The sequence below is a fragment of the Hirundo rustica genome, chromosome 14, assembly GCF_015227805.2.
Source record: "Hirundo rustica isolate bHirRus1 chromosome 14, bHirRus1.pri.v3, whole genome shotgun sequence".
Lineage (NCBI taxonomy): Eukaryota > Metazoa > Chordata > Aves > Passeriformes > Hirundinidae > Hirundo > Hirundo rustica.
This window is the reverse complement of record NC_053463.1, coordinates 10,516,859-10,535,120: the sequence shown is the minus strand read 5'-3', so window position 1 is coordinate 10,535,120 and position 18,262 is coordinate 10,516,859. Positions and strand designations below refer to the sequence as shown.

The 18,262-nt window shown below is 42.4% G+C and overlaps 1 protein-coding gene across 4 annotated transcripts in view; it reads left to right on the top strand.

The window, feature by feature from the left end:
• The window catches only part of FNIP1 (folliculin interacting protein 1), a 64,673-nt gene that overhangs the window by 28,021 nt on the left and 18,390 nt on the right, over positions 1 to 18,262 (top strand). For 2 of the 4 annotated variants that reach the window (XM_040078021.2, XM_040078022.2), the window contains exons 2-8: positions 161 to 287; positions 8,491 to 8,634; positions 12,822 to 12,922; positions 13,166 to 13,240; positions 13,731 to 13,822; positions 16,324 to 16,407; positions 17,384 to 17,455. In XM_040078021.2, coding sequence (XP_039933955.1) covers positions 161 to 287; positions 8,491 to 8,634; positions 12,822 to 12,922; positions 13,166 to 13,240; positions 13,731 to 13,822; positions 16,324 to 16,407; positions 17,384 to 17,455 — 695 coding nt within the window. The remainder of the gene's footprint in view (positions 1 to 160; positions 288 to 8,490; positions 8,635 to 12,821; positions 12,923 to 13,165; positions 13,241 to 13,730; positions 13,823 to 16,323; positions 16,408 to 17,383; positions 17,456 to 18,262) is intronic. The other 2 variants (XM_040078023.2, XM_040078024.2) reach the window with 1 other exon arrangement.

Sequence of the window (18,262 nt, the reverse complement as noted above, 5' to 3'; positions counted from 1 at the left end):
GTGTAGTTCTGGCTACAGGATCAAAGGGTTTGATGAAATGGCATTGAATTTGCTTGACTCGATGTTTTAATCAAGTTGTATATACAGATAATGTAGAAAGAGCAGTGTAATAAAGAGTTGTGGTAATTGATCCTTCTGCTCTTTTCTTTTTTAATTAAAGCTGGCCTTTGCCGGAGTTTGACCCAAGTCAGATCCGACTGATCGTGTATCAGGACTGTGAAAGAAGAGGACGGAATGTCTTATTTGATTCCAGTGCTAAAAGAAAAATAGAGGATGTTTCAGTGTCGGTGAGTATTTTGCTGATTAAATGTTTATAGTTGTATTTTTTCAAACGGCCGAATTGATAAGTTGCCTATGTTCTCTTTTATTCACATTGACATTTAAACATTGGTTATATGCAGGGTTATATTTAACTGCCTGTTAAGTTGTGAATTATTCAGGCTTCAGTGGTTCCTGAACTCTTACCAGCTTTAAATACTATAGTGATCTCTTTATTCTGGGACTTACCTACTTTCTCCTCTTTCGATGAGAAGGATTCCTTCCTGAGGCTGCAGCAGGCAATGCTGAGGATTGAAACAGGGCATGAACTGGGATTTATTGATCTGGTTTTGTGCCAAGTGGGGTCTGGATTCTTAATCAGAAGGTCCCCCCAGCCCTGTGTCCCCTTGTGTCCTGTTTGCTTAACTTTTGCCAATTGTTGTTTGTATGCTTTGCTGACAGTTTTTTCACACAAAGTTACTTGAAAACTCTGGTTTTCCTTTTGGCATGATTTGCATGGTAATCTATTAATTGAAACTGCAATGGATGCGGTCAGATGAGGATACTTCCTTCTAAGAGCTCTGGCCAGAAGAATAATTTCTGGCCACAGCGCTACTGGAAGTGGTGGTGTGAGGCTGGACAACTTACTTCGCTGCTTTGAACTTCCTTTTCACCATTTCTAAAAGCGTTCATGAACCATTTTAAGCTATGCAAGCAGAAAGCATGGTGTGAATTGAAATGAATGATTCCAGCTGCTTTTACCTATGGAACTTACGGGGGTCCTTCTGTAAGCAGGAGTACACAGTAACACCAAGCCCTGGCTTTCCTGTTGAGTATTGGAGTACAGCAAGAAGATTTTTCATCCAGCTTTCCAAACTCTTCCAGCCTGATGCTCTTAACCCTGGTCTCATGTGCTGTGTCCAGTATCCAAACCCTGGAGTCTGTGTCTTACCAGGCACAAACTTCCAGGCTTCTGCATTGCTTACTCCCATGCTTTTATAGCCATGAATCAAGATCCCAATTTCCTTGTTTTTATAGAGAATTTGTGAAATAAAGCAAGTTTCACAAATGTTAAAAAATTGCATCTTTCTTTTTAATTTAAACTTCTTAGAATGGTTCTATTAGTTCCTGTTCTTCCTGATGTTCCTGCCAGGAAAACAGGTTTTTAAAGACAGGAGATCTTTAGAAGTGGTTTAGTGGTATGAATTGCTGGCTGTGCTTATCACTATTATTTCATTAATAAAAATAACTTACAGTATAAATCCTCTTGCCAGCTTTAAATTAATTTTTTGGAAGTCTAAAACCTCTTTAAGATAGATGTGTACTTGCACACTGAACTTGCAAACTTCACTGTTTTGGTTACTTCAGAAAGCTCATTGACTGTGGCATCTCAACAGCTACAGGATAAATGGCTGATAATGGAGCTGATATGGTTCCATATTAATCTTCCCTTTTTCTTTGCTAAGGGGGAGGGAAACAGTTGTAGTCACCATCTCCACATGAGACTAGTGGAGGAAAACTGTTTCCAGGGCATTTGAAATACCCAGAAGTCATCTCTAGGAACTTGATATATTTATTTTTCATAGTATTAGGATTCTTTGAAAGAGGATACGTTGAAGCATTTGCTTGCCACGTACCTGCTTTCTGCAGCATTCAGATAATGTTGTGTCAGGTAAAACATTTCTCATAGAACAAAAGTTTGCAGGTAAAAACATGCAGGAGAGTCTTTGGCTTGGCTTGATGTGAGCTCAGTATGGGGTTGTGTGGTTAACAGGATGTACTGGCCATTTTTAAGGAATTGCATTGTTCATTTCTCTTGCTCTTTATCGTGATTTTCATTAGCAAAGACACACCCTGCCTATACAAAGCCAGATCTTGGCTCTAAGCACATTCCAAGGCACTCTTGCCCTTTTGCAGCCAGCCATGTGTGGGCTGGGCACTCTCCCTTCTGAAAGGGTATCTGTTCAGCACCTCACAAAAAAGGAAGGCTTTCTGCATCTCTTCCCCCTCACCCCGCATTTCCTAACGTGACTTACACCTCTATAAATCTATAAATAACCCCGGGGAGACATCTGCAAGAGTGCCTGGCAGTGGCCAGACTGTTTTGGTTCAAGTCAAATCAGTCTAACACACAGAATCAAGAGGGTTTCACTTTGCTTTATTGTGCTGTGCTCTTCAGTTCCCATTTTCTGTTGTTTATGGGACATGAAAGCAATTATAATTTAAGAGTTGTATGCCTGCAGCAAGGTGAGATGTATTTTGATCTGTTTTATATATATAATCCCTACATACGTGAAAAGTTGTGTGTGATGGGCTGAGGTTGACCATGGCTCAGGCATTTGAATTCTGTAAGGAAAGGTGTGGTCATAAAATTTAAGGAGAATCAGAGAAAACCTTTGCAGACACAGATGTTTCGAGAAATAAAACAGTAAGCTCTGGCTTTTTGATCACTGAAAACTGCTGAGTTTGTGCTCACACCAAGCTGGGCTCTCAATAGTAAAGCATTACTAGGTTCGTCTTACCTGTGAGGGAAATGTGTCTTGTCTTTTCATTGGATATTAAATCAGCCTCTTCTTATCTTCACTTAGGGTAAATACTAAGTAGACAATAATTTGGGGAGAGTTTTGCACAGCGGGACACTGCAGGCAGTCAAGAGTTTGCAGCGTGGCCATTACAATATTTGAATTGCTCAGGAGAAGTCACGATTCTCCTGGTCTTGCTAGAGTTAAACTTGGCGAGGGAACTGTGCAGCAGTCTGCTGAGGGAGGGCTGGCAGCTCTGCTCTTCCCAACACCGGGAATGTTGGCCCAAGGCTGTGCCAGGCGGAGATCCGCCTCGGGCAGCTGTGGGCACTCTGCATGTGGGAGGCAGAGAGATCCCCTTTGTGAGTCCTATACCTTTTTTGGTGCTAAGCAGGAGAGGTCCTTCCCCGGCTTTCCAGGGGATGGGCTACTGATCAGCTGGGCTCTGGAAGCAGAGGGGAAAGGCTGCTGTCTGGTGAGCATCAGAAAATTGCGTGTCTGAGTTCTGCCAGGTTTCCCCAGAAAGGAGGGTGGCTGCCCCTTCCAGCCTTGTGGCTCTAGGTCATGAACAAATGCATCACAACAGGCATTTGCACATTGACTGTACCGGGGCAGTGTGTGGTATGAGGAAGAGGCATTACTGATGCCTTTACTCAACAGCCTCTGCCCCACTCAAGCATCCACATCCCTTGGATTTTTGGGTATCAAAGAACTTCTGTGGGCAACCTTGTGGGTTTGAGCCCCTGTCTCATCTGGAGAGTTATTTTTTTCATTCCTCATAGCAGTAAGTATCTCATTTCTAATGAGACTCTGTTACCTGATGTGCAGGTGATAGGGGTACAACTCTTTTTGGTGCTCCTATTGCTCTGACACCTCTCCTGCTCTCTTCTCTCAGCTGCCACCAGCCCCACTCTCCTCCCTGTGCTGTGGGCTGTACAGAGATCCTGAGCTGTGTGTGAACACAGGTGTGCTCCTCAAAATGCTGTGGTACCAGGCCTCCTTTGAATTTCAAATAAACGCAACAGGCAGCTCCTTTTCCTCCTTAAGGTGCAGCAGCCAGGTGGCCCAGCCAGTGCTGGGCTGTTATCCTCAGCTCTGCCTTGCCCTGTGCTTGGCTTCCCAACCTTGACACTGCATTCATACCCAGCTTACGCTGAGGCTGCCTTGTGTTTTACTGTGTGGTGCAGGAATTATGTCCCCATAACTGCCAGTGTGCAAAGGCCAGCTGAAGTATGAGGAGTTCGCCTCCAAGGGCTGGTAATTGATTGGGATTAGGATGCCACAGGAATGGTGCCAAGAGGGAGGAGGGGGGAGTGAAGTAAAGAAGCTGAAAAGGGGAACCTTGGATCATGGCTTCCCTTGGAGCAGGCAGAGTGAGTTCAGGGGCAGGGATTAACTGTCTCATTTTAATGCTTATTTTCTTTTGTGTTGTCCAGTGGAGATTTATGACAAGACAGTGGTTAACATTGAGGATCTGGCTGGAGAGAGGTGCTGATGGGACATGTGGTAGGAAAGGGGGAAAGACAAAGAATCAGAGAAGGGCAGTGGCTTGTTGCCAGGACCCAGAGGCAGAAGGTGGTTTTCAGAAATAGCATTTGTTTTGGTTTTCTGAAGAAATGAAAGAGAGACCTGGGATGCAGAATTCGAGAGGTGCAAAGTGAACTTCAGTTTGGAGAATGGAAAATTCACTTCTTCCACTAGTTGTTGTTATCTTTGAATAATTTCACTAAAAGGTCATATGATACTTGATCTCTCCTTCAGCAGCGATTTCTTTTACTCCAAATGTCATATTTATCCCAAAGTGAAGAAATGGCATGCTCTTTGAAACAAGCCAGGATTAGCCACATGTTCTAATATACTTGAGCGCTGGATAAATGTTGAACAGCAAATTGCTTTGAGGGATTAGTAATTGGATAGTGAGCCTTTTGCTTTTAGGTGAGTTGTGTGAAATGGAGACTCTGGACTCTGTCTGGCTCTCGGGACAGGTTTCCAGTGAGTGAAGCGGAGCAGATGGATAAAGCTGTAAGAACAAAAATCAAGTCCCACCTTCTTAGCTCTGCTTATTCTCTCTAAACAGACATGGAAAAATACAAGTGGAGTAGGGGAGCAAGAAGTTGTCTTCTTTCACTGACCTCTGAGTAACAGAGGAACTCAACAGCTCTAGAAATAAAGGGAGATTGCAGCACTTGGCAGCTGCATTTTAAGAAAGAAACCTGGATTTTTACATGGGCACTTAAAGGGGAGGAATGAGTGCCTATTCAGGTTACTCCCATGTCTTAGTGGATACATACATTTCATTGCACATACAGACTAACTCATATTAATACAGCAAAAGGGTTAATCTATCTGTTTTGAATTTTTTTTTGTTTGGAAAGCCTGTTTCAAAAATGAGGAACACAGCTCTTGAAGAGTACCAGCTTTGCTTGGAAATAGAAATTTCTCTATCACTGTCATCACAGTGGTATTTGAGCACCTGCTGTTGCAGAGAGGTAAAAAAGAGTAAAGCATATGATGACATTTCTCTTCCCTTCTGTCATTCACTCACAGCCCTAACGCACCTACACAGAGTTGGATTTAGTTCAACACACCAGGCTCCTTACAACTTTCTTGTTACCCCTAAAGCAAAATCTGCCCAGCAGAAATTCCTCTTCCTATTCACAGCACTGGGCATGTTTTTCCCACTTGCTGAGGAGGATAGAGACCTTGTGTCAAAGAGTTAAGTCCTTGATGACAGACGTGGAGAAAAGAGACTCCAGAAGAGGAACAGAGGAAGAAAACTACTTTTGTACCCTGTGCCATATAAAGACATTTTACTCTAAGTTTTCTTCAGAAGTACCTGATATGTCTCCGAGACTTTCAGCAAATGATGACCTCTAATGTCAGAACTGGGACTGCCAGAAGCCTTTGGAGCTGGGTGGTATCTGCAGTGAGCTGGCAGGGAGAGAACAGAGTGTGACCCCAGCAGGGAGAGCAGTGTGGCAGCCAGGAGCGGAGCTGCCCACGGCATCCTTCCAGCAGATGTTCTGCTCTCCAGCAAAACCGGGCATTTCAGAGCACTCCAGCACCACCCTGCCCAGGGATTGGGCTTGGCGCAACTGAGTTTAAGTGGGAAGAAAATTTCACATCTTTGAAACATTCCCTTGTACAGTTCTTAAATAATTAGGTTACTTTTTTTATTTTTGGAAACCTGGCTTGAATGTCTTTGGAATATTACGTGGGAATGCAAGTAATCCCACTCCTTTGATGCATAATATCTTGAGATTTGTAGCATCTAAAATTTCAAATTGACATTTGGAGTCAGAAATTGCAGAGTAGAGGGTCACTGCAAGTACTTGATCTCATTGTCCGGTGAGTTCATCTTAAACGCGTGCTAAGTTTGTGAAAGAGCCAGCTCCAAAATTCATCAGTGATCTGCGTTTTAGGAGGGATTTACTGTTCACAAGGTTCTGAAAAGTGGGAGATGAAAGATTGTGACCTCATTTAAAGACTCCTTGCAGGAGTTTTGGTTCATTAAACTCCACTGCAAAGACCTAACAGCCGTCTTCCTGGTTTGCTATTTAAATTAGGCAACTATTACTTCAAGTTACCCGACGACCCAGTGGATCTGGGAAAAGCTGCTGTGCAGAAAAATGCAGTGATAATGAGAAGAATTATGTAAAAGTAATTAATTTGCAAACTCACCCTATTCTTTTTAATGCACAGAATTTTATTTTCTCTTGTAAAGTCAGTAAATGCATTTCTATAATCTCAAGGAAGCTTAGTTAAAATTGTAACATTTTAGAAGGAACTTTCAACATCTGATGGAAAATGCAAGCTGAAATGTGGTTTGTCTGCAAAAGCTGCTGTAACCCTGTGGATTGTGTGTGGTTTTATCACATGATGCTTGCCTAGCCTAGGACATTGTTGTTTGTGTCAGAGATAAAATGCAATTCTAGTTCACGAGCTCCTACTGAAGTCATATGATGATCATTCACATGTTCCAGCCATTGTGCACTGTGTTCAAGCCACAGATCCTCAGCAGCCATTAGCAAATCTACATATTGCAGGATTTCAACGAGCTCTCTGCTGTGTCGAAAGGAGAGGACACTGCTGTGTGTCAGGAAAGCAAAGGGCTGGGGGAAAGTGAACTTCCCTCCCCTCTACCACGGAATTACCAATTTCTCTGCACATTTTTCCTTGAGGCTTTCTGTGGCAGCAGCTCTCTACAAGAGCAGCAGTGAAGGCTGCCACGTGGAGCTTTATAATCCTGGCCACCTCACCCACAATTTTAGGGCCAAATTTAAGTCACCTGTCCCTAAAAAAGTAACCTGGACAGCCTAGGACAGAGGCATGGGACTCCCATCCCTCCACAGCAGTAAGGCCAGTTATCTTTTTGAACAGCTGTTGCTGATTATTGAGCAGTCATGGAGTTACTAAAGTGTGCCTTGGCTATTTCACACTTTCTTTATGCCTTTTCCTTAAAGGTTTGAGACATGGTCATGTTTTTGGATGAAGGGGAAGCATGTGGCAGGGAGCTGTGAGTCCAGAGATGAAGCTGTAACATCTAACAGCACTTCTGTGTTCCCAGCTGTCCCTTAAACCTTGCTTTCACTAGGTTTGCTTCCAGCTTGCTCTTTCTGGTTTGAAGATTGTGTAGGAAATGGTAATTAAGGGAGTCTTAGGGCAGAGTTAGTGTGGAATTTTGAGCAGTGTAGACTGTTTCTGTCTCCCAGTGCTGCCCACCAGCAGATGTAAATAATGCCAACCTTATGTGGGTGTGCTGAAGTGTAATGAGTGTGTGAAAAATACATTGAGATCTTTAGGTGAAGAGGGTTGGCAATACCAATGCTGGTGTAAACTGCATTATCTTGGTGGATGCTGATTCTGCTTGCGATGCTGTGATTCTCAAGGGGAATCCCAAAAGTTTTTAAATAGTGAATGAAACATAGTGAAGCATCTCCCGTGCCAGTGATCAATAATTCTCTGTATGTAGAGTGGACACAGATCCTGCCCATCCTGTACATCAGTTTCAGCTCCATCTGGGCCCTCTAAACTCTCTTCTCTGCTGTGCTTTCTCTGAATCTCTATCAGAATTTACCTTTGGATTGATTCTCCATGATTTTGTGAATCTTTTTTGGCTTCTTTGTAACACTGTGTTTTTCAGCTTTGTCTGTTTTCAGCCTCACAGTTCCTTCATACAGAAAACATAAGGAATGTGTCACCTCCATGCCACTCTTGAGAAAGACTAGGGGACACAGCTAGGGAGAGATCTGTGAAAAACAGAATCTTTTCTCTCCGCTTGCCCTTGTAACATGAATCTCCTGAATTCTGTGTTATTCTTGCTTGATAATTAATAGTGAGCTGCTCTTTCCTGTGTGCTTACACTCCTGTGTCATCTCCACTCCAGTAGGCACAGGGAGTAAGGTGGACATTGCCATCCTTCCTTTAAGTGCTTTCGTACCATCCTGTCTCCTAATCCTGGGTCTAAAAAGGTCCAATTAGGAAGGTGGAATTGTAGTGACCTGTTGGCTTCTGGCTGGAAGTAAAAGAGCTCAGCTTTCCACTGGACAGCCAGGCTGCAAGAGATATGGGTATATGGTCTGTTACCTGATTCCTGGGGGATGAGCCTTTCAGCTGGTAAACATCTTACTTAAACAGGTAAGTCCCATGATGCTAACAGAGATTTCAGGTTATGGGTCCTAGTGCGTCACACGTGTTGTCTTTGTTTCAGAAACTCTGCAGCGATGCTCAAGTGAGAGTTTTTGGGAAATGTTGCCAACTAAAGCCTGGAGGAGACAGCTCTTCTTCCTTGGATAGTTCAATCAATTCATCCTCCTCGTTCTCTGATCCAAAAGAACAATGCCCGAAATACCAGGTGAGTCACTTTTTTTTTTCCATAATGCATGTCCAATGCTAACAGCAAGTGAGGTATGACTGTTTTAAAATACTTGAAATGAGAGGCTGGCAGTGGAGAGCAGTTTCCAGTCAGAACCAAGACCTTGGTTATGACTCAGGAACGTTTAACACTGTAGCTTTGGGTATTACCAAGTCTAAAACCAACCAGCTGGTTCTCTTGGGATGTGTCTTGGATGGCAGCAATTTCTCCAGGGCATTTGTCCCATTTTGTGACCCAGGTGATAACACTTGTTTGGTGTGATCATATTAGGCACAGTTGTCTTGGTCTGGATGAAGTAGTCTATTTTACCCGACAAATGCCAGGGAAATAGCAGAGAGACACATTGTCTGTAGGGATAGTCTGTGTAACAGCTTTTTGAGGGATTCAGTACACTTGAGTTCCATTTTATATAAGAGATTTTGGCCATGAGAGTAGCTAGAGTCATCTGACATGGATATATTTTTGTCATCTCTCCTTCCACAGATCACAAGTGTTTTATATTAAGCTACCCTAAAATAGAACTAAGCCCTTTTCACTCTTTGTAATGAAGTAATTGTGTGTTTGAGGGAAGCTGCTATCTCCACAACCTGCTCTGGTGTACAATACTACTGATGTCTTAATCTCCCATAGATAGAAATGAAGAACCTTCCAATGCTGACTCTCACGTTAACTCCTGCTATATTTGGCAAGCTGTGTATTCTTGTTTTCTCTTTCTCATCACACTCTTTTCCACAGCTTGGGTAAGGTGGCTGAAGATCTGTTTTCCGTTCCTCCCTTCCTGGCAGGGCATTTAATTGTGGTTATGAAAGGAAGAGACGTTTCTGTCAGCAGCTCCCTTCCAGCACAAAGCAATCTCCTTTGTGCACTGTGTGCCCAAGAAGAGCCATGCCCCCACTACCCAGAAACTGTCTCTCCTCCAGAGCAGGCTCTATGCAAACAATGCTCAGTGTTACTAAAAAAAAAAATAAATGTTAGTGTTTGGCATGAGCATATATTTTAAAGCTGTGGGAAGTTTTCCCTTTGAAGTCCCCATTTCCTCATGTGTATCACTCACTCGAAATCTTACTGAGTTGAACTGAAATCACAGTGGCTGTGTGACTGTGCCAAACACTTTCAGCTGAAGTTAGTCTTCCACAGCATATTTATTGTAAACTATATACTGTGTTCAGACTCCTTCCAGGCTTCCCCAGCAAGTGAGCAGGGAGACAAAAACACAAGAATTCCTTAATGTGCAATAAAATTCAGCATTGGGCGTGCAGAAGGGCCAGAGTAAGTTTGTCCAGACTTCACTCAGCCTGGCATTTCCTATGTTCTAACTGCTGTGTTGGTAACCTCAGAGGTTACTTATTGGATTTGCAGTATTTATAAGTTCTCGTTTGTTTTTTTTTAGGGCTATAAAATGGAAGTTCAAATAATATAATACAGTGGGATTTTTAAAATACTACTTTATGTTTTCTTGTTTAAATTCACTTTGATTATATATGAGAAACTTTAATTGCAAGGTGAAATACAGAGGTTTTGTTCCAGGCTTCCATATTTGTAATTATGTCCATTTTGTAACATATGTAACATTTATTTCTTTATTGCATTTTTACTTTACAGATATACCTAGTTATTGACAGGACAATATGTACAATAAGGGAAGTTTTAAAAGCTGTAAATATGTCCAGAAATGTAATTTCCAAGCCACGCAAATGTTACTACCTCTAATATGCTAATGTGCAATCACAAACATTTGTGTGTATTTTATGATCAGTTTTTATGGGAGCTCGAAACTGTGACCTGAGGAATTGGTTTGTGTCCAGGCTGTCAGTGCCACAGGTTGTGCTCTTTTTGCCAGATGCTCCTTGGCTACTTTTTGTTGGAGTTTTTAATATTTAACCCCTTTCCCCAGTTGGTTGCACTCTGCTTTGGTCTTGAGTGACCTGTATTTTGCAGCATTACACTCCCAAAGAGTTGAGCTGTAACAGTGTTTCCATACTAAATGCATTAAATATGCCTCTTTGGTTATGCATGGTAAAATTATTGTTATTAAGTGCAGATGAAATGCCAGACTGAACAGGGCATGGGCTCATCACTTTGCCTTCAGCAGGGCTTGTCTGTCTTTCAGAGGAAAGGGAAACCCCTATAATTAAATTTGAAAGCAGCTGGTTTTCACTTAATTTTGTTGTCTGACAAAGAAAATCAATACTTTAAGATAAAGTATTTTTATTGAGCTTTAGAATTATATTTTTACAACGGCAGGAAGTTGAAATCAAAACCCACCATCAAGGGCTTGTCATTTAATCAGAATTGTGTCCTTCATTTGGAGATCTGCAACAGATTTAAAAACAATAATCATAGCATGAGGCTGTAGTAATTTGCAGTGTTCTTAAGTCAGGATTTTGTGTTGCTGGCAAACCTGTTATTTCCTGGAGTCATTAACATCTATGCTGAGATTTCCTTGGAGGTGCTGGGTCATACTGACTGGTTTTAAATTCTTGTTTTTCCAGTACTGCCTACAGTGCACCTGAGCAGTGGGATGTCCTGGGAGGCAGAGATGGAAATTTCACTGAGGCCCAGCTTTTTTGCCTTGTCACTGAACACTTACAAACCTTGGAGTTGTACCCTCATTTTTACAGTTGTGGATTCTGCTTTCAGTCATCTCCTCTCCTTGCAGGGATAGATTTCAGAGGTTAAAAGTATGGCTGTTAAAAGTATCATCAGCTTAATTGACAGTGCTTGAAAAAGGCTAAAAATTGAGAAATGTTGTAAACGTGTTGCCTTTTGGCTGATGAACATTTTCCTTGTTCCTGCCCTTGTTCTGTGGGCTGGTGTGAGCAGAAACACTGAGTCAGATGTTCACAGCTCTTGGTGCTCCTGGTAGGGGTCTGTGGTGGGGACACCCTGTCCTTGGTTGTGCTCCAGGCTCACTGTCTGACACTGGCACAGGTTGCCCAGAGAGCTGGAACGGTGGCTGCTCTACCCCTGGAAATGTTCAAGGCCAGGCTGGACTGGGCTTGGAGCAAGCTGCTCTAGTGGAAGGTGTCCCTGCCCATGGCAAGGGTGGAACTGGATGAGCTTCAAGGTCCCTTCCAACCCAAACCATTGAGTCATTCTGTATTTCAGTCCTGTGTAGTTATGGTTATTCAGGATATTGATTGTTCAGAGCTTGGATAAGGAATATAGAGGTGTACTGAGCATCTTCTAGCAGGGTTGTTTCTGTGAGTGGTTTAAGGGATCTTTTAGAAGGATTACTCTAGGGAGTGGAGTAATTACATGCTGTCACACACCTTGAAGGAAATGTGTTGCTCTTTTGCACAGTGCCAAACTTCCTCACCTGAGAACTGGCTGAGCTCTGTTAGTGAGTGATCACCACATTTTAAATTATTAAGGGCAAGGCACAAGTGGAGACCCAGCATTAATACTCTGCTGGCTGAGAGGTGAAACAGCACTGGACAAAGGGACAGTAATCACAGTCATTGAAAATACGCAAATAAGAAGTCTGTTGGCAGAGCAGTTGTCTCCAGTTGATTGCCCTGAGTAATTTTTTAATTTTAGGGTTTTGTTTGCAGAATTTGCCCTAGCCTGTGATGCAGCATAGTGACATTGCTCCTTGGTATTTAGCCTGTGTGCCTTACAGCAAGCTCCTGCCACCAGAGAAGCAGGAATTGCACCACTTCAGCCTGGCATCATGGTGCCATCACAGAAACACCAGGGAGAGATTCATCCCATATAAAATATCATCCCTGGACAAGTTAGGCATCAGTCTTCGTCAAGTAAACATTGGTCCAATTTGGCTCCATTGCACAGTCTAACATCTCCAGTGAACTGGTGATTCTTCTTGCCAAGGAGGAACAAGGTTGAGGCTTAATTCAGTAAGGTGTGTTAACACATTCTGAGAAGTTTAGTCCCCTGGCTCAGTGCTGTTGGAATCTGCTTCCTCTCATGTAGGTGGGTTTGGTTTGTTGCATGGTTTTAGTGGTTGAGCTCACAGCCAGTGTGAAGATCACTTTCTCTGTTAGCATTATCCTGATTACAACTTAGCATTTTCAACAATGTTCCAGCAAGATATTTTGCATATTTATCTTTTAAATAAGGAATATTTTGTCTCTTTTATGTTGCCTTAGTAGAACAGTGCCTATTAAATGCTTACAACCAAATGTTGGTGGGTTTGTTTTTTGCAGGGTTCTCGGTGCTCCTCAGATGCCAACATGCTTGGAGAGATGATGTTTGGCTCTGTGGCCATGAGCTACAAGGGCTCCACACTGAAAATTCATCAGATCCGGTAAGATTAACTTTTTGCTGCTGGTGTTTTCAGAAGATTCAGTCCTTAGTGCTGATAAATAATGAATTGAATGGCACAAGTGCAGAGTAAAAGGGATTGCTGTGTTTGCTTTGAAGTCAGTCTGGTGTCATTTTTGAAATAAAAGGCTGTTATGTCATGCTAAGGTCAATAAAATCTGGAGGGCTGTGAAATGGAAGGCAAAGCCTGTCTTGGCACTGACTGATGTCTTCCCTGCTGTTCCAGCTCCCCTCCCCAGCTCATGCTCAGCAAGGTGTTCACAGCTCGCACGGGAAGCAGCATTTACGGCAGTCTGAACACGTGAGTCCACTACACTTTGTAGCTATTGCACAGGAGCAGGCGAATGTAAGAACACACAGGACTTTCTTTGGACCCTCCAAATTCTTCCTCTAAAAAAAAATAACTCCTTGCTACACCCTTTCAGTAGTGTCCTCACCTTTCCCTCAGGGCTGTCTTCACCTCAGTTGGCTCGAAGGGAATGAATGAACCATTCCTTCCATGCTGGGATGGTGAAGCTTGATATTGTAACTTGGGGGGTATTGCATTTTGGGGGATTGAGTCCAAGATGAAGAAAAAGGTGCTACAAAAATATCTAGCTTCAGAGGGTTCCTTGTTAAGTTTTCTGTTATTAAGTGACCCACCTGAGGATGTGGCTTAGGCTATGAAAGCTTTTTCTAGTGGAAGCCTGTGTTCTTACCTCGTCTGTTGCATTTTGGCTACAATAAACAAGCTCTCTATTCTACTGAAATGCAAATCACTGGTTTTGTTATATGTTTTATGTTTGTTATAGGTTGCAGGACAGTCTTGAGTTCATTAATCAAGACAGCAATACATTAAAGCCTGACCACAGTACAATTATGAATGGACTTCTTGGGAATATAGGTAATTGCAAACAGATTTTATTTGCTGATATCTTTAACTGAGTAATCATAGATTCTAGAATATGCAAATCTTCTAAATAGAATAAAATTTTAAAAAAGGTAAAGATGTAACAGAAAATTAATGCTGATGAAGCTTGGAGGAGAATAAATTGGACTGTTCAGGCAATTAGCAGTCATTCAGTACACACAGATGCATATGTGTTTATAAAGTACATAACAGAAATATTTATATATACTTAAGTTCAAATACAGAGAATGTTGGAAAACATCCTGTAGAAATTCCTGAACAGCGTTTCTCTGATGAGGCAGGATCGATTCTGCCTGGCTCAGTTCCCTGGTTTTATTGTCATTAATAATTCTCATTCTGCTCTGTACTCTGCCCACCTGAGCACGTGTAGTACGTGTAGTAACGAGTCTCAGTTAACCTTGCACAGCCGTGCTGGAGCTTTGGATCAGATTAGACAGAGTATCACTGTGTTCGCTCCTCTGGCTGACCATGGGAGCTAAGCAGTCTCGAGAAACCATCTGGCATCCTCAGTTCTCAGCTTTCCTGGAAGAGCTGTGGGTGGAGGCTCCATGAATGTTAGATAACAAAGGTCTTGGCTTTTCCTTTTGGGAACAGTTGAGTTGATAGGACTGGACTCCAGTGCTTGGTTGTCCAGCCTGATCCATGGCTCTATAGCACATCCTCCCTTTCCCTTCATTTTTTTGTTGACTTTCCAAGCAAATGTCTGTTGTAGGTGGAATAAGGGGCTTCTTTTCACAATTGCTTTCCAGGATATTGCTGTATGTGAAATATGCTTTTATAGGGTTGGAAGTAAGGAGTATATTTGATGACTGTTACTCTTGAATGGGTTTCTGACTTTGATGTGGTCCTTGGGGCTCTTTACTGCTTTCCATCACATTGGCTTTGATAAGACTGCCCAAGCGTGGGCTTAAATGCTTCTCAAGCTCATGAGCTGTGTACCTCATTAAAATAATTTGCAGTAGTCCATTTGTATGGGAAACCAATTAAGGTTTGTAAGACCCTATTATCTGTTAAAGACTTCCTGAATTCACTAAGTCAGGAAAGTTAAAAAGATGGCATTTTTCTTAATATTCAGTAGTCCTTTCAGACTTCAATTGTGACTTTCACAGTGAATGAGGTACCTGATCTAAGAGAGAGGAGATCACCTTCATCTTCTCTTAGGGTATGCTGTGGCTTGTGCCTGGCAGAAGTTTGCTGTATCATTAAAGTGATCTAAATTGATATGATAGATTGATTTAAACTGATAGAGTGATCTAACTGATAATGCAGCTCTTAGGCATGGAGTGATTCAGGTGTAGCCAGTGTTCACCTGTGTCCAGCTGTGAGGTGACTCTGGTGACCGCCCCAAGAACTGAGCAGGAGGTGTGAGCACCTCGGAGCAAGGGTGTGCAGCAAGAGGCACAAGGTTGCCAGCAAGAAGAGGATGCTGAAGTTTTCTTTGTGATCGAGCTGCACAAGTTTTCAACAGTGTTTGTTTACAGTTCCAGTTTGAGCACAGAGGGAACCCTGGGTAAAGCAGGGAGGGGAGTTAATCTGTAACTGCAGCATTTCTAACAACTTTGCTCAGCAGCAGAGACTGCTTCTGACTCACATGTGACACGAGGAGGGTCTATGTGTTTTGGCTGGGAACTGTTTACAAGGTGCTTTTCTCAGATGTGCTGGTTGAAAAAAACAACAAAGCAGCCCTGGTCATGTGTTCCCTTTAATGGCTGGAGGCCTAAAAGAATGGAAAGGAGCTTTGAGGTGCAGGCTTCGTGTTTTTTATAATCACAAGACTTGGAGTGAGCGTTGGCTTCAAATTTAAGAGAGGGACTGGCAATTAACTCTTTAAAAATACTTACGTGTTTTTTCTGGCTCTGTGTACAGTAAATGCACTGTTTCCCTGGTGTATCTATAATCCAGTATTACTTTTAAAATGAACTACTGAGACTGCTAACATTTATTTTCTACGTGATCATTTCACTCAACTTATGTACTGACTATTCTCAGAACTACTTCTCAGACCTACTGTTGGTTCTACTAAGATGAATTCCTGCCTTCTTTCTCCCCCTTCCTCCTTCTCTTCAGAAGCAGTGTTCCCAGCCACCCCACCAGTGTGGATGTTAAAACAAACATTATACTCTGTGATGAATCTTCTGTTTGTGGTCAAGTCGGGCTTTAAGCCTGCATAAATTAATCATTTTTCAACCTTAAAATAAAAACAAAAAAAAAGCGCCCTTTTGAGAAACCCCATCCTTGTATGGGAGACAGTGGAAAGCTGGATCTATTATTTTAATCTGTAAATGCTGTATAGCCCAGCTGTGAGGCTCATCCTCGCATCCGCGTTCTGGTAAAGCCTCAGAGCTGTTCTCCTGCCTGTGTCACTCTGCATTTATGTTGGCTCAAACCTTCTCCCTGCCCTGGCCCCCTCCCTATGGACTGTTCTGCTTTACTAACCTCATTCTCTGATGTGTATTTTACGTTTTGCCATGTAGGTCTTTCCCAGCTTTGCAGCCCCAGGCGGGCATTCTCAGAGCAAGGTCCGCTCCGCCTCATCCGGAGCGCCTCTTTCTTTGCAGGTTTGCTGTGTGCTGTGTGCTGTGCTGTGGGGCTAGTCTAGCTGGGGTGACAAACTGTGTGATTTGTAGTTCAGCCCTGCAAATAAGATCTCATATTTAAAAAAGAAATTAAAAATGGACAGTGTTGTTTGCTCCCTTACCTTGCCAGATAAATTCCTTCAGTCCCCAGAGGACAGCAGGCGTTTAATAGTCCTCTTTGGGATTTTCTGTGTTGTTTTGTTTTGGAAACGGAAATATTTAAATATGGAATTAATATTTATGGGGATAATATTTCACAATGATGTCATGCTATTTTGATCTGGATTGGTTTCAACCAAACTGTAAAAATTAGAGCTAAATTTGATTTGTTCAGAATGGACATTTCTTGCTTTTAGTGGCTGGGTCTTATTTCCATGGCTGAGTAGCTTTATTTCACACACATATTTGTAAAATATGTCACATTTAAAGACTGTTGAGCCTGACACACCTTTGATCTTGTCTGTACGCAGACTGTGAATCTTGACAGCTTACAGCTTAGTTGAACAACCAATGCACTGCTCACAACTTAAAAGTATCAATTTCTTCAAGACAGTGTTCAAAATTCTTTTAAAAATACATATATAATACCTGAGAAAGCTAGTATAAGAATGAAGTTGTGTTTATTTTGAGTTTTGGTGGGTTTTTGCCTATACACTGAGTACTACAGGTGTGACCAACGTCCTCTTGGTACAATAAAATTGTATTGAAAATTATCTGTGGAGGGAAACAAAGTCCTACTTTTACTAAAATGGGTGTATGGACTTGAGAAAAACACATACAGGCTTCTCAGGTAAGTGTTTTGGTTTGTTCAGCTAAGCAGCCTTTCTTGGTGACGGCCTTGTGCAGTGCTGTTGATCTGAATTAATGAGCATGTTTTTGTTTCATTAATTACATGGAGATCTGCAAACAAGAAAGGAACCGTACATTCCCCTGCTAATTGGTATTCCTTGTCTTACAGTTCATAGCAACCCTATGGATATGCCTGGAAGGGAGCAGAATGAGGACAGAGACAGCGGTATAGCAAGATCTGGTAATGGCAGTTCCATGTGTTAACCCTATAAACTCCAAAAATATTCAGTAATATTTGTCATGGGATCTCTGCACATCATGAAGTAGTGCTGAAATGGGATTGTTCTGGTTGGCTCTTTACATCTCTCTATACACAGATGGTGCAGGTGTTGAGGGTGTGTATTGGGCACCTCACAGTAACCTGACAGCAGTGGCTTTTATTAAAGCAAGCTGCAAATATGGAGGGCAGATTAAATATTGAAATGATCTTGCAGCATTTCTAAACAGTACTTGCTGTCATCTAACCAAATCCAGGAGGCCAGGTTGGATGGGGCTTGGAGCAACCTGGTACTGTGAAAGGTGTCCCTGCCTGTGGCAGGGGATGGAATGTGATGAGCTTTAAGGTCCCTTCCAACCCAAATCATTCTGTGATTCTGTGTTCCTATAATGGTAATGTGAAAACTCAAACTGGCCTCAAGAACACGCCTCTCCTCCCTCCGAATTCAGGATGTCAGACACTTGGGTTAGGGTTGTAAAGGCTATTGAAGGATGTGATCAACATTGCTCCTTTCCACAAGGAATTTATTTCCTGATACTCAGGTTGCTGAGCAAGGTGCATCCTGTGCATTGCCTATTATGTAAATCAGCAGGACTGTCCCACCCTTGTCGTACTCGTATGGCTTGTTAATGTCATTATAAACTGCTTATTTTTATATTAGAAACATAGATAAGCAAAAGAGAAGGCGCTTGAGAAGCAACACCAGTGTATCTTGAGGGGCTTTGTTTAGTTGCTGGTGTTACATTCCAAACGCTCTTCCTTCTGGAGAGA